This window comes from Barbatula barbatula (genome assembly GCF_947034865.1).
Source record: "Barbatula barbatula genome assembly, chromosome: 17".
Classification (NCBI taxonomy): domain Eukaryota; kingdom Metazoa; phylum Chordata; class Actinopteri; order Cypriniformes; family Nemacheilidae; genus Barbatula; species Barbatula barbatula.
In genome coordinates, this window is record NC_136780.1 from 5,874,679 (window position 1) to 5,901,936 (window position 27,258).

At 37.1% G+C, this 27,258-nt stretch overlaps 2 protein-coding genes across 3 annotated transcripts; both read left to right on the top strand.

The window, feature by feature from the left end:
* The first annotated feature begins 1,254 nt into the window (after positions 1–1,254).
* Positions 1,255–2,653, top strand: foxl2l (forkhead box L2-like). The gene has a single exon (XM_079478719.1). It carries the CDS (start codon positions 1,292–1,294, stop codon positions 2,120–2,122), a length of 831 nt encoding a protein of 276 aa, XP_079334845.1. The 5' UTR covers positions 1,255–1,291; the 3' UTR covers positions 2,123–2,653.
* A 1,973-nt stretch (positions 2,654–4,626) lies between these two features.
* On the top strand, positions 4,627–25,544 carry pik3cd (phosphatidylinositol-4,5-bisphosphate 3-kinase, catalytic subunit delta). 2 transcript variants are annotated; one of them, XM_079478773.1, is made up of 23 exons: positions 4,627–4,888; positions 5,664–5,838; positions 6,100–6,328; positions 7,048–7,274; positions 8,558–8,737; positions 9,479–9,634; positions 10,947–11,036; positions 12,807–13,025; positions 15,130–15,226; positions 15,444–15,574; positions 15,711–15,761; positions 15,940–16,107; positions 16,248–16,369; positions 16,711–16,854; positions 16,943–17,042; positions 19,378–19,556; positions 20,062–20,162; positions 20,284–20,362; positions 20,567–20,734; positions 22,692–22,815; positions 23,000–23,145; positions 23,425–23,557; positions 23,663–25,544. In XM_079478773.1, the coding sequence occupies exons 2-23, from the start codon at positions 5,698–5,700 to the stop codon at positions 23,795–23,797; spliced, it is 3,120 nt and encodes a 1,039-aa protein (XP_079334899.1). In that variant the 5' UTR covers positions 4,627–4,888; positions 5,664–5,697; the 3' UTR covers positions 23,798–25,544. The 2 variants fall into 2 exon arrangements, with proteins under 2 accessions (XP_079334899.1, XP_079334898.1); XM_079478772.1 differs by having other exon boundaries at positions 4,643–4,901.
* The last annotated feature ends 1,714 nt before the right edge of the window (positions 25,545–27,258 follow it).

The window sequence follows — 27,258 nt, forward strand, 5'->3', positions numbered from 1 at the left end:
TCATTAAAAAGACTGATGTAATAGACAAACTTTAGCAGAACTTAAGAGTTGAGGCACGTTTTTCGCACTGTGGTTGCCAATGTATTTGTCTATACACATTAATCTTATTCAGCATGGATGAAACTGAGTGGGAAATTCCAAAAAAGGGCAAGTTAAAACATGCATGCTGCAGTAAGAAAGTTTGATGCTGTCTTAAGATAATCAGACTGAGAACATTAGTTTGTGGTTAATATAATGTGCTTTAGACATCAAGAATGCCATTGAAACAAATTGTTGTGATGTTTGATATTTGATGAATTCCAACCCTAAAAATGTATTTAGTTTTTAGGCCTGTTATTATAATGTAAACCTTTTGCACACTTAGCGCATACTGGGGTGGTTTCGCGCAGGATTCTCTTAGATAAATAAAGGTCTGAGATGACAAGACATTGAGTAAATGATGACAGAATGTTCATTTTTGGTGAAAAATCACTTTAAACACAAATACTGGAGATAACCTGTCATCAGATGTTTTAATGAGGAGGTTGATGATTAATGTTCACAAACACAGACTCGAATCAATTAATGTCAAACCGCAAATTCATTCAAATGTTTCTTTTATAACAAAACTGTAGAGCTGAATAATTTATGATATAACTGTTTGGTTTTAAAGGTATGTTTCCAAACTAGCTTTACACTACACGCACATTAACATAATGTATGAACTTCATGCATAGCTTAATGTATACACTTTGTATGTTCTCCTTAGATCTTTGATCGGACAGGCCAGTGGCAGTAAGGAACAAGTTGACAAAATCAATTTGTTATTTAGACATGTGCATTCCACAAAGTACAAACACGCTTGCAAAACTAGAAATAAGTTTCAAACAGTAATTTTGTTCTTAATAAAAACCAATTTTTGTAAAGAGAAGGGTAATAGGAGATGCAGAATAAAATGAAAGCTCAATAAATGCAGCAGCCAGATGTATTTGTCAATAGAAACCAAACTGATCTTTTGATTTCAGTTATGTTGTCCTTACGCACCTGCGAACCCTACATATGTTGTCTTTGGTAACCGGACATCAAAGAGCTGTTTACAGTAACAAATTACAACCAGACAAAACACGCCCGTGACACTCTTTCATGTTAAATCTGCGAACTTTTGACCTGAAAACCAGAAAAAGCGGCCCGTGGGAAAAAGAGACGGGAGGCAGGACAGGTGGGCGGAGTTTAGTCGGACCTGTAGCACACCTGGTCAATTTCATCCTCACTCATGTGGAGTGCAGAACAGAGCGCTGGATCTGACCTATAGATGCATCCGTACTTACCGGCTGTCAGTATGGATAACTGTGCGGGAACCCATCCCTCCCATGACACCGTGTCTTCAACTGGGGATAAAAGCTCCGGGTGCGAAGACAGACCCGCAGGAGCTCACGCCCAGGAAAAGCCACCTTATTCCTACGTGGCCCTCATTGCGATGGCCATCAAAGAAAGCGAGGATAAAAAGTTGACCCTTAACGACATCTACAGCTTCATCGTTTCCAAGTTTCCATATTACGAGAAGAACAAAAAGGGGTGGCAGAACAGCATCAGACACAACCTGAGCCTGAACGAGTGCTTCGTGAAAGTGCCCCGGGAGAACGGGGGGGAGAGGAAGGGCAACTTCTGGACCCTGGATCCAGCATTTGAAGACATGTTCGACCAGGGCAACTACCGGCGCAGGAGGCGCGTCAAGAGACCATACCGATCACCCACTTTGGCTTATTTACCGGGAGCGCCTGGATTTAATTTCACCGATTCCTACTGCCTGCAACCAGAGCCCGTTTACTGGCAAACCCCGTTCAGCAGCACCCCCTGGAGTCACCACCAGCCCGGTTCTCCAACGCTGCAGCCAATGTTCGGTAACGCGCGCCCTCTCTCGCCAAACGATTACGCCAACTCTCCCGTGAGTTATTATCACGGTCACCATCACCTTCATCCTTCATATAGATCGTATCACCGGCACCCGAGCGCTTTGATGCCTTTGAGCGCGCGCATGTACACCGGAATGACCCCGCCGGTGAGTCCGGGCGGGAGCTCCACCTGCAGCTTTCCGCAGCATCCAAGCAGCCACCTTGAAGTTGTGCATCATCCATATGAGTGATGGACAGATGTGTGAGAACCGAGTTATATCGGCAGTTGTTATTGTTCGCCTGTTAATCCTGGAAATGTTTGTGTTCCATTACCATCGTTTCTGAATTTAAAGTGTTTGATATTAAGAGTTGGTATCAAATTGTGCATTACGGATTCATTCTTATTTTCCATAAGCATCCATTAACGATTCAGACAATCAATGCTGGAAACTGTTGGCAATTTGTTTAAACCAAAAGAATTTCTTTCAGCAAATGTTTAAAGGATCAAGTTGCTAAAGCATATTTAGGTATGTTTGTTTAACGTCGTGTTGACATCTTAAATGGATTTACGATTTGCATGGCAATTTTACTGTATAAAATAATTTTGTTAACTAGAGTAGATAAGGTCTTGTTTAAAACTGGTTTACAAGAGATTATTAGTGTATTGTCATGTTTTTATATTATATTGAATAGAGGTTTATTGTGTATTTCTGGAATTCAAAAATATTTTTATATGCAAATGTTCGTAACTTGTTTGAGTTTTTCTCTGATAAAATGTTAAAAGCTATACTCGCACGATTCTTTCATTTATTTAACAATATAAACTATTGCTTATATTTCAATATAAATAAATACATTTTTAATTTAATAAATGCATTTATTTATAGCACAAAAGCAGAGCAATAACACTTATATGTTGGAGTGAAATCATTTCTACTGAAATCAATAGAGTAGCCTACTCAAATAAAAAACCAAGATCACATTTAATTGTTCCTGTCACTTAATAAGTCTCTTGGTAGGTTAATGGCGCCGCCCTGCGGCTATATGTTATATTTACTGTAAAAACAATTATGATATTTTTCACTCAATACATCTTTTTGGATTCATCGCTGCTCCTAGATTTTAATTTGAAAACATTTTATAACATCTTATTGATTTCATTCTATTCAAATGTGCAAGATATCCTTTGACTTAGTTGTGAAGCTGCAGTGGTTAACATGAGACTAGGGAAAACATCGGTCTGTAATTGTACCTCCGACTGACTCCAAATTGGGTTAATCGTGTGATGTGCATGGGAGCATTTTAACAGCTAGATTAGAGCTAGTTTTTTTTTATTTTACACTGCCTTCAAACTGTAATACTGAAAGAAATAATTGTGTATTTCTAATCGATTCTACCATAAATGAATTCATCAACATTTGCTTTTTGAAAGGGTGTATGAAAGTTACAGACTTCGATTTGCTGATCATCAAACAGGAGAAAAACATAAAAGATTGATCTGTTCAAAGGTACACTAGCGTGCCTGCATGTGATATGACTTTTGGACCATGCTTTTCCCCATCACCTCCAGTAACTTACCTGCGGTGATTGGCTGTCTGGCAGAAGGATGCACTTCGCCCTACAGTGGCTGGTGGGCAGGGGTTGAAGGTGGGCGGATGCGGTCACAGGGGTCTTGGCTTTATTTGACTGTGAGTTTCTGTTCTGCACACACACTTCCTGTTTTCACAAGCTGTGAGCTGCTGTACTCTCAACGATGGCGTTCATTGTTATCATCATAGTACCACCAGAGTCTGACTACAAATGTCTGTGCAGATTAGGCTATTCAACAGCATGTGGTCAGTTACACACAGTTCCAGATCCTCCATCCAAAAGTGTATCGAGGGAGATAGGGAGGGTGTGAGAATTATAAACCTACTCAAATTAGAAAATAAGATTGTTACAGGGCTCTATAGTTTTATGCAAGTATTTTTAAACCCTTTACTAGACGTCTCACTGAGAGCAGACAGCTTTTTTTTTGAATGACTGGTGCTGTTATGAGACTTCCCCACGGACCCATAATCGTAATTCGCTGGCATTGGCATCCAGAAATAGAGCTTCCTTCACTCACAGGAAGACAAGTCTGTCTATTTTTTTTTAAAATGAGGAAATAATCCGGCTCGTAAAATACAGCATTTACAGTAAAGTAAATGGTCATATACGTTAATAGATTTTTGAACGTAAAGATTTGAAAAGGCATGCATATTAATACAGTATTTTTGCTTTGAGTTTTAATGTAGAATATTAAATATAAAACATCACAGGGGACAAAAAAAAAATTACAGACGTGCATAAAACTAAAAAGCATTAAATGAACAGTAACGATGGTTATTGAAGATTGCAATGGCAACAAGGCGGTTTTTATTCGACTTTAGCGAATGACGCGTGAAAACAATCGATGAGGAAGCCAGACGGCACGAGGAACAGCTAGGGACCGTTACTATTGTGTCAACCCCTCATGAAAAGTGCAAACAATACGCATGAAAATACATTGCACATATACCGTGTACTTTTTATGTTTGACACAACGACACCATTAACATGAGAACATCAATCAAACTGTGCATTATCAATACGAGTCATTTAAATAAAATAACTAAAAAGAAAACGCACTTAAGTGTGGGAATATATAGGTGATAAATCGGTCAAATTTTGCATGAGGTGTTGAGAGAGAAAGAGAGATGCGCCGGAGGGAGGGAGGAAGAGAGAAAGAGGAAGAGAGAGTGAAAGACCACGCAACTATGTCGACGATCCCTACGAGTTAGAAACGCTCGGCGTGATACGCGCAGTGTGCATACAGACACTTTACCACCTCAAGCCACCAAAGGATTATAAACACTTGAGCTTCAAAACAACTAGATCCTTTAAATACTGGCATCGGTGGCCAGTCTTAACGCGTCGGGAGGATATTCAATTTCTATGTCACATTAACGGTGCATCGTTGGATTTTGAAGATGGTGAACAAATGAATCAAACAACCGGTGAGGCTTGAAGGCAAGTTTAAACTGACATTGTCACATCACTAGAATTCTCAGATGTGCATTTGCGTGATCTGTGATGCGATACGCAAAACACCTGCCATTTTTAAATGCATTATTATTACAAGCGCATCTATATCGCAACGACGTTTTTGCACCTCGCATGCCACGTATCGACTTGGGGTTCAAGGTATAATAAAATCTGCGTTATGAAATGTTGATATGAAACGATGTGCGCCACGTTTCTCGGATATTGGCCCTCCGGTCGGCTTTGTAACCTTACACTGTTAGACAGTTTATCCGAGAGCTGCATGCATCGTGTGCCTTATACATGGACAAATAATATCAAATGATATGATATAACCTGTAAAGACTGTATATTATGTGGAAAAGTGTCCTATAGACATTTGCATGAGAACAGCTTATGATTCCTGCTGTTTTTTTCTGTGGAGATAGTTAATCTGACCATAGAAACAACTGTGCACGATAAAATAAGCTCTGACACAAGAAATGTATCCATTACCATTTATTTTGCCTTTATTTTGACATGTCCCCTAGTCTGAACCGCTCTCTTTGGCTTAATCGAATCATTGGGTTGGTCAAATTATATTAGGGTGGACCTTTGCTACACACAGTTAGGCAGCATGTGTTCAACCGACTCTCTTTTCGCCAAATATTAATTGAGGTCCTTGAGGTCGCTCCCTGACTCTTTGTAAATGGTTTGTAATTTCATGTATTGTATCACTTGATCTGCGCTGAAGTGTCAGTCTGTGTTCAGCGGTGGGCTCAGCTGTAGATGAGTTTCCTGCATCATGCCGCCGGGGGTCTACTGCATGGAGGATGTGTGGGAGAGAGAGGGTCGGCAACAGGTCAACATGGAGTTCCTCCTCCCCACGGGGATCTACCTCAGCTTTCCCGTAGCCTGTAGTGACACCATCAGTACTATCAAGAAGGTGAGGAGACCCTTGTTTGGCATGTAAACACTTTGTGGGAGAGAAAGCTGCCGTGGATGCTGTGATGGTTTGTGAATTGTTGGGGGTCCCTAACTTTAAATACTGTTTGGTCTTGGGCATGCTGGTCCAGACTGGTTTGGTACTGTATAAACTCGTAAAGATGAAACTATATAAAGTGTCAAAACAGTATATGTGACCAAGACATAAACATAGTAGCAAAGGAATCGCAACACATTGTAACATTGATGTCACGTGACTTAGATGTTGTGGAAGAACGCCAAGGATGAACCTCTCTTCAGTGGGCTGAGTGACCCTGATGCCTACGTCTTCACCTGCATCAATATGACAGCGGAGCGGGAGGAGCTGGAAGACGAGGGGCGTCGCCTATTTGATGTCCGACCCTTTTTGCCCATTCTCAGGCTGGTTGCTCGGGAAGGAGACAGAGTCGAAAAGCTCATCACAACCCAGATCAGTTCGCTCATAGGAAAAGGTCTGTTTCACGCTGCAGATATCCGAATGTACACGTCAGATCAAATGGAAATAGCTTCGGTCATACTCATCAACGCAACAGAGTAATGTAGTTTTGGCAGATGTGAATCAATTCAGAACAATTTGTGATTCTAATATCAACTATAAGTGTAGATGTTTTTAAGGAACAGTCGATATAAGTCAATATTATTATTGTGGCTGTTATATCTATGTGTCTTGATTTTAGTATAGGACACAGTCACAGGACACATGATTTTATTTCTGTCATCATTTACTCACCCTCTTGTCATTTCAAACCTGTAGGACTTTCTTTTGCTGGACACAAAAAGAGGATATTTTAAATAATAAGTACCCATTCAATTCTATTGCATAGACACATACAAAAGTCAATGGGTACCGCCCTTGTTCAGTTACCAACATTCTGCAAAATATCTTCTTTTGTGTTCTGCAGAAGATAAAAAGTCAAACAAGTTTAAAATGACAAGAGGGTGAGTATAAAAATGACAGAATTTTTGTTGATTTTTAAGGGTGAGCTATCACTTTAAAAAAATCATTTAGATCCTGCTTCCTCTCTTCCTCAGTGGGGGATTGTAGAACACTATTCTTTGTTTGGCCCCTGAAAAACAGAGTGTTTTATCATTTTGATTATTGTCTATTTAAAAAATATGTGTTTTAGTAACTGCACATTGTCCTACAAAGATTAAAACATTGTCTCCACAGGTCATCATGAGTTTGAATCTCAGAAGAACCACGAAGTCAACGAATTCCGAACAAAAATGCGGGGGTTTTGTGAAGAGCGTGCTCAGGAGCGTCAGATGTTGCCATGGCATCAGTGGATGGAGTACAACTTTCCTTGCGAATTGGAGCCGTGCTCTATAGTGACTCACTCTGGGATATCACGTAGTATTAAAAAGTTCTTTGTCAACGTGAAGTTCGAAGGCAGTGAGGTGAGTGATGTGACTGATATTTCGATTTTAATTTCTTTTACAGTATAATTCAACCGACTGTATAACACGTTACGTATCATTTTCCTTTGTGCTGACAGTGTGTAATGAGTTTTGTTGTTATTTAGCCGTAAAACATGCAAAATCTAATTTTAGACTGGCATATTTTCTGCCTCTGATATCACAAGAGTTAGGAGACGTTTCGACACGGTGATGATGTCACTATAAGCAACATCTGCATGCGCACACACAGAGTGACCCAGTTTATCAGAGCCTTTCATAGTATTTATATGTGCTGCCTGTCAGTCCCCCACCCACTCCATATGAATGTCATGCACTTGTGTACTTCAACCGTGTCATGAGAAAAACTCCAGCAACACTTGTTTTCATATTGCAAGACTTGGATCAAAAGCTGAAACGTAGCTGCAGAGAAAAACAATTGCTTTGTGAGAAATTAATCATACTATTGTGAGTGAACACTTGTTATGAGAGTGACTTCTTCATTTTAGTATCACTAGAGCAGCGTTTCTCCGTCTCTCTTTTGAACCATGAGCTTCTTTCGTAATCGCAAACTGCTTGCGGCCCCTAAAAAAAGAGGACTGCATCTGTGAAATTCTGTAATTGAATTAAAGGCACAGTTCATCCCCCCCAAAAACGTTTTGTAATCCCTCAAGTTCCAAATCAGTAAAAGAAAAATATTTGGAAGAATGCTTGTAACCGAAGTTCTTGGCCACCATTGACTACCATAGTAGTCAAAAGTGCCCAGAACTGTTTGCTTTCCTACATGCTTCAAAATATCTTAGTTTGTGTTCAACAGAAGAAAGAAATGTATAACACAATTTTTCCCACTATGGTAGTCAATGGTGGCCAAGAACTGTTTACAAGCATTCTTCCAAATATCTTTGTTTAACAGAACAATTAAATGTACAGATTTGGAACAACGTGAGGTTGAGTAAATAAAGACAGAATTTTTATACTTTTTATTTCGGTTTCTTTAAACCTCAATATTTTTCTGTATAATTTGTACTTATATATAATAGTACACTAACATTGCGGGGTTTTTTTTGGATAATAATGCTTGAATCCAAAACCATTGTGGGGATTTTTTAATTTGTTTTATATTGTACTGTTGGTGCGTTTTGTTTAATCAAGTGTCATTATATTTATTTAAGAGCTGAATTGGTTTGATTCATGTAATTAAATTCTGGACGAGTCTGCAGACAGACCCCAGTTTATTAAACTGTATAAAAATATGAATTCACGCATTGTGTAATTGCTCTTCAAAGGAGACCTTCGTTCTCCAGCAAGATCTTCAGGGCCTACCCATGGTCCTTAAGCAGAACGCCCTGAGAAAGAAATCCACCGTGTTTCGATCTGCAAAGCAGGACAAGCCAGACGATTACACCCTGCAGGTTAATGGGAGATTGGAATTCATTTATGGAAAATATCCTCTGTGCCAGTTTAAAGTAAGTCTGTGAAAATCAATAAAGCTTCTTGACTTGACTTTTTCAGTACAACAAACGTTAAGACTCTTGAATTGCCAGATGGCTACATGTGACACATCTCTTATGTCTAAAGCTTTGCGTCTTATGGTATTTTCTCTGGTTGTTTCTTTTATATTTCATTTTGATGCAAGTTAAAGTGTTTTCAGACTTCTCTTTGGATTTGATTTAAATACGTTGTAAAGTAGAAGGACTTCACCATTCTGGAGCAGTTGTTGGTATAGAAACTGCCAGTACCTGCAGAGATGAGTCATAGACCTTCAAAACATCTACTACATTGAGGATAATATGATTAGGCTAAATGAACAGGCCGCAGGATCTAACAACGATTATTGCAGGAGTACAGGATCTGGTCTGGTCTTTATAGTCTAGATTTTAAAAAGCAGGTACTGATAAAAGCAGTGGTAACTGTACCTCTGCTGCCGTTTCCATCCTGTACTATATGAAATCATGGCAAATGGTATATCATCCGAAACGATCGCTGTGTATGCGCTCTTCTTGACCTTATTTTTATTTATTTTTCAATAATGTTTACTAGTTAATACAAAGGGTTTGAGGGATTTGTTGATTGAGTGTAATGTAAAGAAGAAGAGTTTGGGAGTGAATGTCTCTTGATAGCACCATGCCTCAATGTGTCTGGAGCCCATGTGCTAGTAACCACGACTAATTTTTTTCCCACGTTACTTGTTTCTTCCTTTATTTCAGTATATATTTTCTTGTTTGCACGGAGGCACTACTCCACATCTGACTATGGTGCATCACACATCCATCGTTAAATATCAGGAGGAACAGGGTGGCCTCAGTAATCAGGTGTCCAGAAGTCGCGCTCAATCCAAACCTCCCCCGCTGCCTCTGAAAAGGGTGAGATGGCACTTTTACACCAGAACACGATCTGTTATTTACAGCGGAACTACTTATCATGTTCCTCTTTAGCTTGTTTTGAAGCGTCCGACCCCGCTGAACCCGTTTTACAATCATTTACTCTTTGGTAACCGTTTGGCCAAATGTGCACTCTTCATGGAAGTGTTTGGAATGAATGAGATGGAGCATAACTTTGCTTTTTTCTCGCTGGTTGTGTAGGTTTAAAAATGTTTATATATATTAATTTTAATTTGATAAACATATCATCCATGTGAAACATCACTGTTGTGGACCTTTAAAAAATGAACTGCCACATAAAACTATTTTGTTTGCATATGAAATTCATTGATTCTTCTCACATCGCATATTTTTAATACATAAATGATATTAATATGTAATCCACCCCTGTGATATAAAAGGGCCGCAAGATATTTCTAAATGATCGTCGAAGTTATCGCAATAACTAAATTATGTTTTGAAAAATAGGTTTTGGAGAATTGTTTTGAGACTTCAGAGAACGATTCTTTATTTTCCCAGAAAGATTTTGAAACATGCACAGTTCTTAACTGACTTAGTAGACCAACTACCTCTCATAATAAAACGAAAACACAACTTTTTAGGAACTTGTTTAAAACAAGAAATGTTATTGTCGTTTATTAGGCACATAACAAACTAAAACAACTACAGTAAATAGTCATTATTCACATTTTTATACCTTTTTTATACTAATGCATTTGAGTCGGCACATTCAACTTCTGTCAGAAGTTGATCACGCGTAATATTCAACCATATTTTTCTGTTAAGGACGGCAAGTAAATATTTATTATTGGGCATTGGAATAATAATAGTGCTTGACCATTTTCTGCCTTTCTTGTAAATAAGTGAATTTGACAATTCTGAAATGTAAATTTGTACAGTTTTTTTATATATCTTAATATAATTGATCACATATCTAATGTTGCATTAATTAGAAAGTTAGTAGATTTTCTTCAGTATTGTGCGGCCCTAGCGCTGTGCTGAAGAAACTTCTACTGTACATTTTGATGTATGTGGTCTGATGCAGAAGACTTTTCAATGAAAGCATCTTTACTGTGCTGAATTCACTGCTTGGTTTTATTGGTTTAGATTCACACATGCTAGTTTTCCTTTTCTTTCTTTTTGGTTTTGTTTTCTCTGTAACTGAAAAGTACGCACGCATGCGCACACAGATGCACTCCCACACCTGCTTTTTAACGTAAAACTAAAATGCGAACAAAGCAGGAAAATGTTCTGAATAATATAAATATATACAAATACACTTTTTTCTCAACAGCAAAACACATCTTCGCTGTGGTCCATCCAGGAGCCGTTCTACATACATCTCTTACAGGGCAGTCGGGTGAATGCGGATGAGGGCATGAAGGTAAGCATGCTGTTTGGTTTGGTTGTTTGTTTGTCTCCGTGTGTACTTTGTTAGTAGGATGCAGTTATGTTGTTTAGCGTCTCAACTGTGGCAGGTAGTGAGGGGTGAAATCATGAACACTGTGGTCATGTGACCCTCACCACATATTTCCCATAATTCATCAGAAGCGGTTAAGCAAAACATCAAAACAGGAAGTGGGCAGTGACTATCTGGCTTTTCGGCTCTCTCTTGGGCCTAGATTCTTAGAAAAGGCCAGCTCTGTTGCTCATGTATAACACTTGCATCATTTTTTTTGTACGACAACAATTTTTATACCAATAAAAACTAACTCAAGCTAGCTGTTGTATCTGCTTCTTCCTCTATCATGAGGAACAGCTTTTGCAGTGATGGACTGCAAAAGTGAGTGTTGAATTGCTGTAATGGCATGACTAAGCATTTTATCGTACAAAAGTGTTGTGCTCAAAATAAATTGGTTATGCAAATAATTTCCAGCTTTTATCTTATCCATGTCAGCATTAATGTTCAGGCTTATTTGAGTTCTTTTTTACATCATTCTTATGGCCTTTTATGTAGTATTAGTAGTTCTGTGATCATTAACTCAACTTCTTGTCATTTCAAACCTGCATGAGTTTCATTGTTTTGCAGAACACAAAAGAAGATATTTTGAAGAATGGTGTTTACCGAAAACCGTTGGTCCCCATTCACTTTCAAGTCAATGGGGACCAACGGTTTTATGTTACCAACATTCTTAAAAGTATCTTTTGTTTTCTGCAAAACAACTAAAATAATGCAGGTTTGAAATGTCAGAAAGGCGAGTAAATTATGATGGACTCAACCATAACTGTCCATATTCCTCATAAATGGCACATAAAATTGAAATACAATTATATTGTGGTCTATGAAGAGGTATCAACACTTTCTTGTTTGTACATTTTATTTCACAGAAATCAATCCTACAACGTATGATGTCACAAACGTGCATCCTTTTTTCTCACATCCGTAACTCATGGATTTTTCTCTTTTAAAACACAAAAAAATTTCTTTGTATGTCTTGTCTCATCAGAGGTTTAGTTAAATCGATTATTAAATGTATTGTTATTAAATACATTCTGTCAGAATTGAAGCTACATTTAAAGTTTTGACTAAAAATGTCTCATCCATAGCGCTGGAATTGGCCCTATGCTACTGAAACATTATACTATTGTGTACCTGTATTAAAAAAGGTGTGAGAACTAAATAAAATAAAATATTATAGACGAAAACAGATGAAGAAATTTGGTTTTAGGCTATTTATCATTTAAATTAAGAAATCTTTCCCATTTCCAATTGTCCTAAAATCAGGGTAGAATTTTTATTCAAATCTACTTTTATTATATTACTGACCCCTGCCTTCATGTGTGTCACTATGGCAATTGTTATCTTGTTTACATCACTGCTGTTACAAAATATATACATTAATAAAAATTATATACATTAAAATATAATTTTGAAGTATATATTTGGAGGAAAGAGATGACAGAAATTCTTGCAAAGTATGGACTTTAAATGTGAAACCTGGACTGATATACAGCCCACTTACCCATGTTACTGCTATCCTTGGTTTCCCCGGCATGCAAATCTTTTCCCACCAGAACTCATTCACTTCCTCATTTACTTCATTCATTCATACGTAATTTCATTTTCAGAATAATGGAAGTTCCCTCTAAAATTGTATCTTAAAAGCCTTGTTTTTATTGAAGGTGTATTCTCAAATTATTTTCTGTTTCTCAGCTGGTGGTTCAGGCCGGCCTCTTCCACGGCAGTGAGCTCCTTTGCAAGGTGGGGACCAGCAGTGAGGTCAGCGTTTGCTCTGACCCCGTATGGGACCAGAAACTGGTGTTCGACATCAGCGTTAGTGACCTGCCTCGTATGAGCCGTCTCTGTTTTGCCATCTACGGCGTCATTGAAAAGACCAAGAAGCGCCCTACCAAGAAGAAGAACAAACGTGCGGTATGTTTCATGGCACAAATGCGTCACTTAGACAAAAGAAAGGCTGTCAAACTCTGGTCTGGATGGCAGACATGTCTTGTTTAATAATTTATTTTCTCATAAAAATACCCATCATGATGCAATACTTGAACCCCTTATAACCGGATGTTGTGGTCCATTGCCTGCTTGATGTGAGTAAATGTTTGGAAATATCAGTTAAAGTCAAATCAGAACACACCGACACACATCTTTTGTAAAATAGCGTGCAGTGTCAACTGAAGCCGCAGTGTTGAAATTTCCAGGTGTCAAAGAGTGTGTGTGTGTGTGTGTGTGTGTGTGTGTGTGTATACGGTGGGCTGCTGTGGCTCAATGCCAAAACACGCACTTCTGCTTTCAGTATTACTTCTCTTTCAGTCAACTTAAGAAGTCTATATGAGCGTTAGGTGACACGAGCATTAAAACACGTCAGTATAGGCATCTGTTGTCCTCACATTGCTGTGGGAGATGGATGTATCTTCATATTGAACTGTATAGGCACTATGGATTAAACATTTAGGGTCACTAAAATGTTTCTCAAAAGGTGTGTACTTAATTGTTTAACCCTCAAAAGTTTTCTTTTGTTACTCATGTTTGGTGAACTAGGGGACAACCTTTAACAATAAATAAATCAATACAGCCATGAAACCTAACAGCTGTTTACTTTATCCCAATTGGAAGCAACGTAGATAACATATATGCTTGGTATTTGTCTTTTTTCTCTTTGGGAAAAAAGAGGTCAGCATTTTTTGGTCGAGTACTAAAATCTATGATATGAACTGGGTGAAAACAAAGTTTTTATCTTGAATAAATATAAATGTAGTCTATGATGTTATAAACAATTAATTGCATCATTTTTAATAAACATTAAACAGGCACCAACACCAAACAAGGATTAAATTGTTTTTGTAGAAACAATGTATTTTTCCTTACAAACTAACATAAGAAACTGAAGTGCATCACTTGGTCTAAATATTGATCAAAAGCAGCCAGAGAGAGACCAGAGTCGATCGTAATACCTTTAATACCGTTTTAAAATGCATTGCCATTGCGAGCGATTTTAAAGGGATAGTTCACCCCAAAATAAAAATTCTGTCATAATTTACTCACGCTCATGTAATTTCATACCTGTATAAATTACTTTGTTCTGATGAACACATGGAAAGATATTTGGAAGAATGTTTTTAATTTTCAGTTCCGGGACATCACTGACTACCATAGTAGGGAAACTTAAATGGCTGTCAATGGTGCCCCAGAACTATTTATTTTCCTAAATACTTCAAAATATCTCATATTGTGTTCAAAAGAACAAAAAATGTCCTACTATGGTTGTCAAAGATGTTCCAGAACAGAAAATGTTTGACATTCTTACACATGTATTTCACTGTGTTCATCTGAACAGATACATTTATACAGGTTTGAAACAACCTAAGGGTGAGTAAATGATGACAGACTTTTACTTTTTGGGTGAACTATCCCTTTAAGAGTAAATTTGACAGTCACAACATCATTTCCAAAGTTATATTTGTGTTAATTTATTGTTGGAAGTGTGCACTATTCTTAGAAAATCTTTAGTTAAGTTCTAACTAGATAGTTCTTTGCCGCAGAGTTTATATTATGTGTGGAATGCCATGGTTGACTAAAATGTATAACTTTGACTATAAACAAGTACACTCTTACAAATAAAAGGTGCTTTAAAAGAAGTGCCATAGAAGATCCTTTTGGTTCCATAAAGAACCTTTCTGTTACAAAAAAGGTTCTTTGTGGCAAAAAAGGTTTGTCACATTATAAAAAAGTAAGAATAAGAGAGAGAGAGAGAGAGAGAGAGAGAGAGAGAGAGAGAGAGAGAGAGAGAAGGTTCTTTAAAGAACCTTTGCCTGAATGGTTCTCTTTGGAACCCAAAATGGTTCTTCAATGGCATTGCTCGGAAGAACATTTTAAGCAAATGTATTATTTATTTTAAGATTGTATCGCTTGCTGCTGTATTTATGCAACATAATATTGGATTATGTTGATTATTAAGAGTCACTGAAAATGACTATTGTGTAAGTTGTCATCCAACAAATTCACATGAACCCTCTTTCCACAGGACTGTCCTTTGGCCTGGGTGAACACAATGGTGTTTGACTACAAGGACCAGCTGAAGACCGGGGAATTTTCTTTGTCCACTTGGCCTTCTGTTCCAGGTACTCAGTGACATTTTAACCAAACAGTAGCTTGTGCCTCATATCTGACCTTTCATCGCTGAGATATTTTAAAGATTCTGTCGTACACAGTTGTAGGAGTGAACTTCCAAGCAATCTGGCTGAGTTTTCTGATAATAAATTAGCTGTGCATTAAAATACAAATGAATAAGCATGGAGGTCCCGATCGGTTTTAACAGGACATTCTTTTTGTTTTCAGATGATAAGGGTGATCTGTTAAATCCTATGGGTACTGTGGAGAAAAATCCAAATATTGACAGCACGGCTGGTCTGCTGATTCGCTTTCCCAACATTAGGCCACACCCCCTGTATTATCCACCAATTGAAAAGGTTTTTTGTGGTTTCATATATTGTTTCTCGTAATGTCTTACACACTGTACAGCGGCGGAGAAAAAAAGACACCATTTCAAAATATATTTTTTCATTTTTGAGGCTAATAATTTAAATATGTTCCTATCGCTTTCAGCTAAATGAACTTAGTCTTAATGGGGAAAAAGTTGTTGCTACAAAAGAGGAGGTAAGAGATAACATTTAATGTTCTGAAGAGACATATTATATAAATGTAAATGTTATTGAATTAATATTATTTTCATATGATATGAAGTTAACAAAACTTCAAAAGTATTGTTGTGAGTTGTGAATGGAATTTTGATTCAAATGAAAGTTTACTTGACATCTGTCTTTTTTATCTTCAGCAACAGAAACTGAAAGAGATAGTGGACAATAAAAACTACACAGAGTTTTTTGAAGACGAGAAGGAGCTTCTGTGGAAGTTACGAGCAGAAGTGAGGCAACAATACCCGGAAAGCCTCCCCAAACTTCTGCTCATCACTAAGTGGAATAAACACGAGGATGTGGCTCAGGTGAGATGAAACACTTCTGGATCTACCTGAGAAGATACTCCATGTGAAATAACTGCATTTATGATATTGGAGTTGATAGTATGATGTACATTACAAAATGCGATACACTTTCTCTCAGTGCAGCGTTTATTTTTTTTCAGATGATTTGCTTGTTACGCAAATGGACCGATCTTCCTGCTCTGCATGCTTTAGAACTTCTGGACTACAGTTTCCCTGACCCTCACGTGCGCTCCTTCACCATCCGTTGCCTCAGGAAGTTGCGGTGGGTGACACACTTGTTCTTTTATCTCAGAGTAACTGATCTATTTCAAAATACCAGTGAGAATCGTGTCAAAAACCAAGTGATGTTTTTTTTAGAACATATGTCTATTGTTTTTAAGTCAAAGAATCGGTGTATGTGCTGAAGTACAGGTGTTATGCGATCACGCTACATCAATGTTAAGGGAACAATGTTAAAGGGGGCTTTAAAATAGCTGCTGCATACCCTTAGTGTTTCTGTAGTTGCCTCAATTATGTAATGATGAGAAGAGCCATTTATAAATTGTATTTAAATGGTTCATATTAAAATTCGATTCACATAAATCCATGTTTTTTTTCCAACAGTGATAGCGAACTCTTTCAATACCTCTTGCAACTGGTGCAGGTTCTGAAGTATGAATCTTACCTCGATTGTGACTTGACCAGTTTCTTGCTGGAGAGAGCTCTTGCCAACAAGAAAATAGGTCACTTCTTATTTTGGCATCTCAGGTAAATTATAGATTTTGTATTACTGTAGAAATCTACAATCATTATGACTTGTTGTTGGGTGTAATTTAGGCTTCTTCATGCTTTGAAGGTCTGAAATGCACGTGCCATCCGTCAGTTTGAGATTTGGACTTATTCTGGAGGCGTACTGCCGTGGAAGCATCTACCACATCAAGTGCTTGTTGAAGCAGGTTTGTTCCACTTATTTCTGACTTAGGTTTGAAAATGACCCAATAAGCTGGGCTCCACAGTACTGCTTGTCCGGGATTAGTGAATGTTTTGTATGGGCAAGTGAGAGATCATTTTACTTGCCCGACTGAACCGAAGTTATAACAGTGCTACGGAAAAAATCAGTGTGTCCTAAGAATAAAAATAGGTGCATTAGACAGAGATGCGTGTTTTTATGAATTTGCATTTGTGTGTAACAAATTTGTCATCTGGCTATAAAACACATGAACTTGACATCTAGAGTTGCTCCGAGAGTTTATTTTAAGAGCTTTTTACTGTTTGAGTGAAGCCATCGTCTACCCAAAACTCAAGCGTCTTCCCAACAAACTTCCTGTTAACTTGAACACTCAGACCAAAAAGTATTTGCTAAAGGAAATTGTGGTGTACCCTTGTAGTAAATTTATAAATGGTTGTAAACACAAGTGTTTTCCATCTTACTGTAGTATACTACAGAGTATCCAGGCATTTTACTGTAGTTTACTATAGTAAATAACAAAATAGTATACTACAGTCATTAATGTGGACAAATATACCTCTATTGTAAAGAAAGAAAACTAAATACACAGTTGGGTATGGCCCTTATCTATCCATATGTACCCAGCATTCATGTCTTTCAAGTTATCTGCCTATTCATGTGATGAACTGCACTTGCTATTTTTTTAATGATGACAACAGACGTTTTATACTTGTGCTAAAACTTTTTGGCCTCTGTCGAACCAGTGCTATGTGCAAACAAAACCACAAAACGCTAAAAATAATTAATGCTTGCCATTGTTCTATGCAAACCATGGAGAGTATTAACAAATATAAGGGTGCTGCAGCGTACACTAGGTAAAACGCTTCTAAACAAACTTGACCAATCAGGATCCAAAACAATTGTTGTCACTTCAAATGAAGTTTGTACTCCGACTAGTGAATGACAAATTTACTGGTCCGGAGGAAAACCACATGACGATGCTTAATGTCAAGCTCTGCTATAACAACCTTCTAAATATTAAACTTGTTGCTACATATATATATATATATATATATATATATATAATAGCTGTAACGGACGTTTGATCATATATTTATGTTTTCTTCTGCATCAGATAATCATTTGTTTTGCACAGCTTTCACTCCGAATTCACATTATTGGCTGAGCCACTATTGGTGTGTCTAGAAGTTCAAACAAACTATGATTTCATAGTGCCGCAGGTTTCTAATGGAATCAATATACAAATGTCTTACAGTTCTTTCTGCATATGAAGCTTTCTGCATATTTTCCCAGTAACCTGCTGCGCATGACTTCAGTATCTGTTTTAACATTACAACTAGTCTTATTGACTTCATGCATCAGTTTTGTCTTGACCTGATGTAAACTGCTTTGGTTTCTCTATCGTGCTCTCAGTTGCTCTTTTTGGCACATGCGGCCCAATGATAGCACTTAACGTTTACCAGTAATTGTCACTTCACTGCGAGCTGTTTCTCAGAAGTCGCTTTCCAGTATTAGTAAAATGCTTGTAACATACATGTATGTGTGTAAATATAGTTAGTGGGTACTGTACATACATTTGCCCAGTGGGGAGGAAATACAATTCTTCTTTATGGCAGCAGTTCCACCGTGATACATTTGTTGTTTATTTGAATTGTTAAAGTGTGTAATGTCTTGTAATAACATAATATTAAAAAATACTTTTTCTGGCCATTTTTGTGTAAGCTGATAAGGCATGTTTTTTTTTGTCATATGCATTGACAAAAGTAGATTACGATATTCTCTAAGAGAAAAATTAAAATGGCAATAGTGCTTGTTCGATTCCATATTTGTTTTCTGATTTCTTTATTTTCTTGTAAAGTTGGTTAATACAATGGAGTAAAAGCACTATGTTGGCATTAAATAGGAATGGAATTGAAATTAGATCAATTGCTTAATTCATTTCAACTAATGTTCATCATTGCACCTGATTTCTGGGACTTTTGCTGCAAATACTTTTTCATTCAGTGACGCAGGGAAATGTTTTTATGCATATCTGTTGTTATATATGAGGAGATCAGATGCTAAATCCGTTAGATGAGCTTTTTTATCATGCTCCTACATTAAGTCTTCGCAATACCAGATATTTCAGACCGGGCAGAGCGTGGAATTTAGCGGGTTTTGACACAAAATGATTTAAGTAATACCGAATGCCATGTGTGAAGAGCGTTCACTCAACATTGTTATCTCATTTCGACGGAGGTGGCTTTAAGGAGGTTTTGCATCTGAACTCTTCATATATAGATTTGATATATTAACTTTATTGTTTGTTATTTGTCCTGTAGAATGAGGCTCTGAATAAGATGAAGGCTCTGAATGACTTTGTGAAGTCAGGCAGTCAGAAGGCAACAAGGTTGCAGACTACAGAAGACATGAAAGTGTGCATTAAACAGGACACGTACATGGAAGCGCTCTCTGACGTTGTGTCGCCTCTTAACCCCAACATCTTGCTGTGTGAAATCTGGTACTATTTTTTTATCTTGTTGTGTGTTAGTCTTGTGCAATATAATCTGGACCCTTGTCAAATCACCTGAATGTCGAAAAATGTAAATCCCTCCAAATACTGAATGGAGGGAAGCACATGCCCTCTTGTGTACAACGGCCATGACGTCAGTTTTGTCCACATTGATGTGTGTTTTATTGTGATGTTTTCTTAGAAAGTGTTTAGAAGATGTTTAATCAGATCTCGGTCAGTATCAGTGTTAGCTTATTTCCACATGTGGTCGATATGCCCACGATGATGTGTGATACAGTAGCATAAAGTTTGTGATAACAGGAATAATTGCGCAAGAACACTTTTTCTGAGAAGTCAGTAAGATTTGGAGGATAAAATCGCCTAGTCATAATTTCATTGAGCCTACATTGACTACAAATAAAAAACAACAACTAGAAAGAGAAGAGACTAGTTTGCAAGTGTTTGCGTGGGTTTGCGTTTTCTCTTTCTTGACGTTTGCTGTTTTTGGCTTCAGCGCAGACAAGTGCAAGTTCATGGATTCCAAGATGAAACCGCTGTGGCTGATGTACAAGAACAAATATGACACCGTGGGGCTCATATTTAAGAACGGAGATGGTATGAAGACAAATTCAACATTATGGTCGTCTTTTCGTGGTCATTAATGTCACAGTATTTGCACAGATTTGTTTATTCATATTGTTTATATAGTCTTTGACATGGAGTCTGTGGTTTTTAGATCTGAGACAGGATATGCTAACCCTTCAGATGATTCAGCTAATGGACGTTCTGTGGAAAAGAGAAGGTCTCGACCTCAGGTTTGTGTTGTTGACTTCCGCAGAGCTTCTACATTTACATAAGATCGAAAACAATGTAAGCCACATACGTCATATTGATAGTTTTAAGCAGGTTCGAATGAAATGCTGGTTAGCATCGATTCTCGAAATGAAACATGGTTAGCATCGATTGTGGAAACCGTGGTGTGTTTAAAAAATCTAATTTTGAAATCAATAATTTGTCAGGATGCTTCCGTACGGATGCATGTCGACTGGGAATAAGACGGGTCTCATAGAGGTGGTGAAGAACTCGGACACCATCGCCAACATCCAGAGAAACAACAGCAACAGCGCCGCGACTGCGGCCTTCAACAAAGACGCCCTTCTCAATTGGCTCAAGTCCATGAACCCTGGGTGAGCATCTCATCCTGTACCCCAGACACAGGCCTGTGTGGTGTGAATGTGGCAAGCAGGCGAGCTATAGCCGTCTGCGTGTTGTGTTGTCGTTTCCTCAAATCAAACTCTCTTGTTTGACCTGAAACCTTCATAGCGCTGCTATAGCTTAACATCAAGTGCACTTTGGTTGCAAAAGGTGCAGCGCTGGAGTATATTTTCCCTGCATACTGCAGTGTTTTCAATTACATTTGCTCTTGGCAGGTGTTTTCCACTAAAGTGGCTTAAAGTGCAAATTGTGTTAAGATACAACCTGAGTTCTAAGAAAAACCCACAAAGTGTGTTGCATACTGTACACTGCACTGCACAACACAATCTTTTGCCAAGTTTCAGATCTGCTGATGAGAGAAAATCATGACATCTATTATATCATGACAGTATGAATTAAGGTTTAAAGTGATAGTGTTGGAACCTGTAACACACACCAACTCATCAGGGTCAACATACTAAGTATATATTATGAAGTATACTTGAAAGTATCATGTTTTTTGTATCATTGTATCTTGGAATGTTTTCAACCAATACATTTTTCCTCGTATAATGCTTAGATACACAAACAAGGTATTTTTATGGGTTAAATGCACCAAAAGGGCACCGCAAAGATGACGTACGCAGCATTTTAGCCTTTCCGATTCCATCGCACCAAGTCTATGGGTTTTTTCGTTATATGTCTGAAATAAGATTTGTGGTCAACAAAAAAAACCAAAAAATCAAGAGAGTGTTATAACTGTGTTTTATTTTATAAATTAAAACGTGAATATTTTTAAAGCTTTCTTTTGCCTTAAATATGTCGGTTTCTAACAAGTTGTTAAAAGCGACTTTGGCATTGACGTTAGACGTCATTTCGCATATAGATGTCATTGCGCATATAAATCTCTTAAATAATGCAACATGGACACAAATCTCTAAAAAAGTGGAGAGGGATTCATTCACAGAGTAGTTACTTACCATGATAAATGTTTTACCGTAATTTAGTCTGTTTATAGCATTATTTTTGCTTTTTACTTCTGGCGATTGTATTTAAGCTTCAAAAGTAACACGTGTTGTGTTAATTTGTGAAGATTATCTTGATAGACAAAACATGTAAACATCATAAACCTTTGTTAATCACAGATCTTATTTTATTGCATTCTTCTACAAGTCTATAGGAAAAATGCATAGGCTTTCGCTCAAGGGAACCCTATGCGTTTGGCTCACAACAATGTCATCTCTGTGGTACTCTACACTGATATCTGAATAATGAATGAATGTAGGAACTCTATAGGTCAGGAGGTTAATGATATTGGATTATGTTGTTTTTAAAGAATTTTCAAGGCTCAATACAAGTTAAGCTCTATTGACAGTCATCAACACCATGTCACAGCAATGCTGTCAGTCGAGCTTCGCTTGTATTTGAACCTCCAATATCAATGAGAAGCACATTTACAGAATTAATTCGTAGTTTACAGTCACCATTTTCACTTGAATAATAATAAGAATATCCATAAAAATAGAAAAATATCAATTTATTTGGAGACAGGTAAAATAATTTAGTTACAGAATTTAGCATCAGGGCCTATTTTATTATTTGTATAGTTATAATAGTGGAATATATTGCATCAAGACAAACCTCGCGTCATGTAGTCAGAGGTCTTGCTTGTGTGAGACTATTGTAGTACATCTTTTTTGCAATCTGAGTTACAGTAATAATGAAATGAGGGGAAGCAGGAAGAATCACGGTTACACATTTACCCTACAGATTATCATTGAGGATCTCATGTGAGGCATTCAGTCTGAAAATCATCAAGCGGGTTTTATTTAATCATCTTTAACACTATAGGAAAGACGGGTATATGTGACTTGACACGCATGCGGCTTTGCAGACAGGAAGCTAGTAGGTATGAGAACTAAAATGTTCTTTCAATGATTTTTCTAACAGGGATAAACTGGATCAGGCCATTGAGGAATTCACGCTGTCCTGTGCAGGCTACTGTGTAGCCACATACGTTCTGGGAATAGGGGACCGGCATAGTGACAATATCATGATCAGGGAAACGGGTCAGGTAGGAGGAAACTTCTTGAATTCATTGTCCCTCCAAGTGCAAGTGTAATGCATTTGTATAGTTTTTCAGGTTTTAATCTAACACAAAATAAGATGTTTACTGTATGTTAATAAATTTAGTACAGAATTTGTATACAAGATCAATATAGGTTTTAAGTCTGGGATTATCTGTCTTCTGTTTGCAGTTATTCCATATAGATTTTGGGCACTTTTTGGGGAATTTCAAGAGCAAGTTCGGGATCAACAGGGAACGTGTTCCTTTTATCCTGACGTACGACTTTGTCCATGTTATTCAGGAGGGACGGACCAACAACAGTGAGAAATTTGAACGGTACATCCAGTTATATTTTAGTTAAAAAAAATCTATATTTCAAAATTGACACCACAGAGTTAGTTCCCTTAGGGCTCATAATAATGAGGCCTAATATGTCAATATAATAAATTATGGGACATACACAGTTTTTTTGTGAGTCCATCTCATTTGTTGTGTAAATGACCTTACTAGAGACTACATTTATATATAGCCTGATAATAGATTGAGGGAAGGAATACTGATTTAAAAAATATACTTCCTTAAAAAGTAAAGAATGTGTGTGTGTCTCCTTGTCAGGTTCCGTAAGTGTTGTGAACAGGCCTATAAGATCCTCTGTCGGAATGGGACTCTTTTTGTGAATCTCTTTGCCTTAATGAAAGCTGCCGGTCTCCCTGAACTTAGTTCTTCCAAAGACATCCAGTATCTGAAGGTAAGCATGACCCCTGGGCAGATTGGATCTTTTAGAATATATATATATATATAGAGAGATTTTATATACATATATTATATATATATGTTATTACATCTCTTTAAGGACTCTTTGGCCCTGGGAAAGTCTGAAGACGAGGCATTGAAGAACTTTAAAGTGAAATTTAATGAAGCTCTCAGAGAAAGCTGGAAGACCAAGGTGAACTGGATGATGCACAGTTTTGCCAAAGACAACAGATAAACTTTGTTCAAGAACTGCAATGAGAGAGCCACCAAAATCCTCTTGATGCTGAATTTTTATTTAAAGTGATGCAGCTTCGAACAGAATATATGTTGCACCGCTGTATAATAGGTGAACACCAACAGAGGTTTAGAGATTGTTTACATCTTTGGAAATTATTATAAACATTTGTTTTACTGAGACTTATTGTTTGACATTAGCGTAGTCTCAGAGATATGTTGTATTTGCAACACAATGCACTGGAAATTCAAGCTACTAATTTAAGAAATGGTTGGCGTGCCACTAATTTAACTTGCATCACTTGGTTTGTTTGTGTAATTCAGTATCTGCACAGGGAAAAAGTCAGAGCAAGATTATTGTATTTATCATTTCTAACTGTATAGCATAAATAATAATAGCTTTTGGTCAGGAGAAGGCACGTTGTGTTTTCTTATTGTTTACATTTGGTTGTGGCATTTTTGTTTTTCTGTTTACATGAACGTGTTTGTTTGTATATATTGATTCATGTTCCGCACTTATTTACATTCCCTGAACAGTATTTTCAATCATTTCAAATGATTTGTACAATAGGAAAATTGTTCATCAGGAAAGCCTTTGTATAGTGATGTATGTGACGAGACATTTTCTATGTCAGTGGAGAAATGAGCCTTAAATATTTTGTATTTGTGGGGTTTTCCGTGCCTTTGGGATGTGACACAAGCCATCTTGAAGACTTGTCCAAAGAGTTTCAATTTGGTGGTGAAATGAATTTTAAGGGTGTATGACCTGTAATACTGTATATGAATCAGGGCAAAGTGAACAGACAGTATTATTGATTTGTAAAAAATCACGCCTGGTTATTGTGTGCCTATTTTGAATATAGAGTAAGTCTAAATAGAGGGTTTTTTTCTGGATATAGCTTAGCAGTTGCAGAATGTATAGCCACAGTATACACTGCTACCTGAATCATGAAGAGATATGCTTGATGCTTTCAAAAGAAGCGAAAATACTGTTATTTTGAATGTTCAGATGTCCTCGAGAATGTGAATTTTTAAAGAAGAGATTTAAAGCCCAGTTCAAATCCATTTCATCTTTATATGAATATAGTGAATATGTAAAATGTCCATTGCGTATGATTTTAATAACATGAATAACCTCGGTGGAATGAAGAATAACAGACACAAAGCGAATGGATCAAAAGGGTAATTTGCATTTTTTTGGGCAAACTTAGTAACTCTCATAATCATGTTCTTGTCTAAGCCATTGATACATTGACATTGGTTGTGTGCCATACTGAACATCTGGATCTACAACTGTGTTGTTTTCATTTTAAAACATGAAAACTGCTGCAAGTTGTTTTGAGTTCTGAAAGTGTGCTTTCATTGTTTTTGCTATAAATTATTGATTCTGAAACTGTTTTCATTGAATGTTTTATTAATAACACATGGAGACAGTAATCATAAATATAGGGAGTTCATTCTACTTCATTTTCAGAGAGAAGATAAGATTTGAACAGGACGTAAAACAAGCCATGTGAGTATTTTGAATGTCAAATGCACTGGGAAAATGGAAAAAGTGAAAAAGGAACTAAAAATGTATGGTCAAAGAATAGAAGAAATTGAATACATTAAGACTTCTGAGAATCTCTCAGTCACTTCCTTTAAAACTATATGGGAACACGTAAGTGGTGCATTGTCACTTTTAAAGATACTTATTTTTTACGATTTTTTTCTTATGTATGTGCTTTATACAATAAAAGCTATGACCTGTATTGTTTATTGAAGCTATTATGTTTAGTGGTAGCCTACCACAGAAAATATACAGCTGTGGGGGAAAGAACACAAGCAATGTGGTTTGTAAATGCATATGAATTTTATATTTATTTATAACTAATATGACCATAATATGAATTCTGGTTTTTACTCTTTGAACAAATGTATTCCTGTTCTTTGCCTATTTTCTGTCAAATCTGTTTCTGCATAAACTCTCTTAAGCACTTCTTACATTATGAGCAGATCTATATAATCCCATGTAGCCAACAAACTGGGTCACTTTGTCATGAGACCTTCTATGCCAAGCCGCCCACTTTCTATTAATCCATCAATTCCAATGCACAGTTAATTTACATATTCTTACTTTTTCAATAGTCATCATTTTGTACTATCAAGTATTAAATGCAGAAAGATACAGTGAAGGTTTTTTGTCATAAAATCCTTAATAAATGATGAGTTGTTTTAACTGCCAAATATTTGTACGTTTTGATATGTTTAATATATGTTGAGAAATATAAGATGTATAATAATCAAATAAAATAAATAAATCAAATCCATTTATTGTCACTTATTGTCGAACTACACCGCTGTGCAGCACATGGGAAGATGGCGGAGAGTCAGAGACTGTTGGAGGTAGTCGGAGTATGCAAAAAATGACCTTTAAAGAAAAAAATTACTTTTAGTTGAATGCAAATGTTTTCTTAGCTGTTTTTGAGTCCCTGAATATGCAATCGTGCATAGTTCTACGTTCTACCCAAGAACCTAACTATCGTTACATGTCACGTTAATTTGTGGGGAATTATTTGAATGCATGACATGGAGATGAAAAAGCACCCGAAATGCAGCACACATATGTGAAAACAGGCATGGATTATCATGGTCATGCCACAGTTAATAGAGAAAACTGTCATTGATTTTGGAAATGTGATGTGTCAATGCAAACTAGACTGGAATTACTTGTGCAGTAAACTGTTTAAATGCACAACACCTTCCAGCTAATAAGAATCCAGTGTTGAGACTGACCATGGTATAATATAGCATGTTAAACTTTTCTTCTTACATGTGACTGCTCCAGATTTATTGTTGTAATAATTGCGTGTATTGATTTGTTTGAGAAACTTAGCAAATCATATTTCACCTTGCATTTGGACTATGTCCTTCCTGGGTGACTTTGAGCTAAAGCTTTTAACTTGGCATCTAAACCATTATCATCAGCAGTGAAATGTCATCCTATAATACATTCAGGATACACTATATAGCCCACTGTACGTCCACTCTTAATTAACAGGGTGCACCACTTAAGCTTCGAGGGACTGACTGTGGAATATTTATCCATTTCTAGTTATTTGATCACCAAAATGAACTACAAAAGTGATTCGAATTTAATGGCTAAGATTTTCACTTGGCATCTATTAGTCTGATATGCCTGCAATCATGAGGTGGTGGTGCCATCAGTTATTATAAGCTTTTCCTCTGGCAAGGTATGATATTGATAACTATACTTTGAATGAAGATATGCATTATGAGCATTCCTCAGTATGCAGGTAATTTGTCATAAATAATGCACACTGGAAAAGGTGTACTGTTTTTGCACTCTTTCTATAAAGTCACGTGTCTGTCAACAAACAAGTGATCCAACCGGATAATTCATAGAGGTCATCCCAACTGTGCCAGATGTCATGGATGTCACCCCAACCACGAGAATCCATG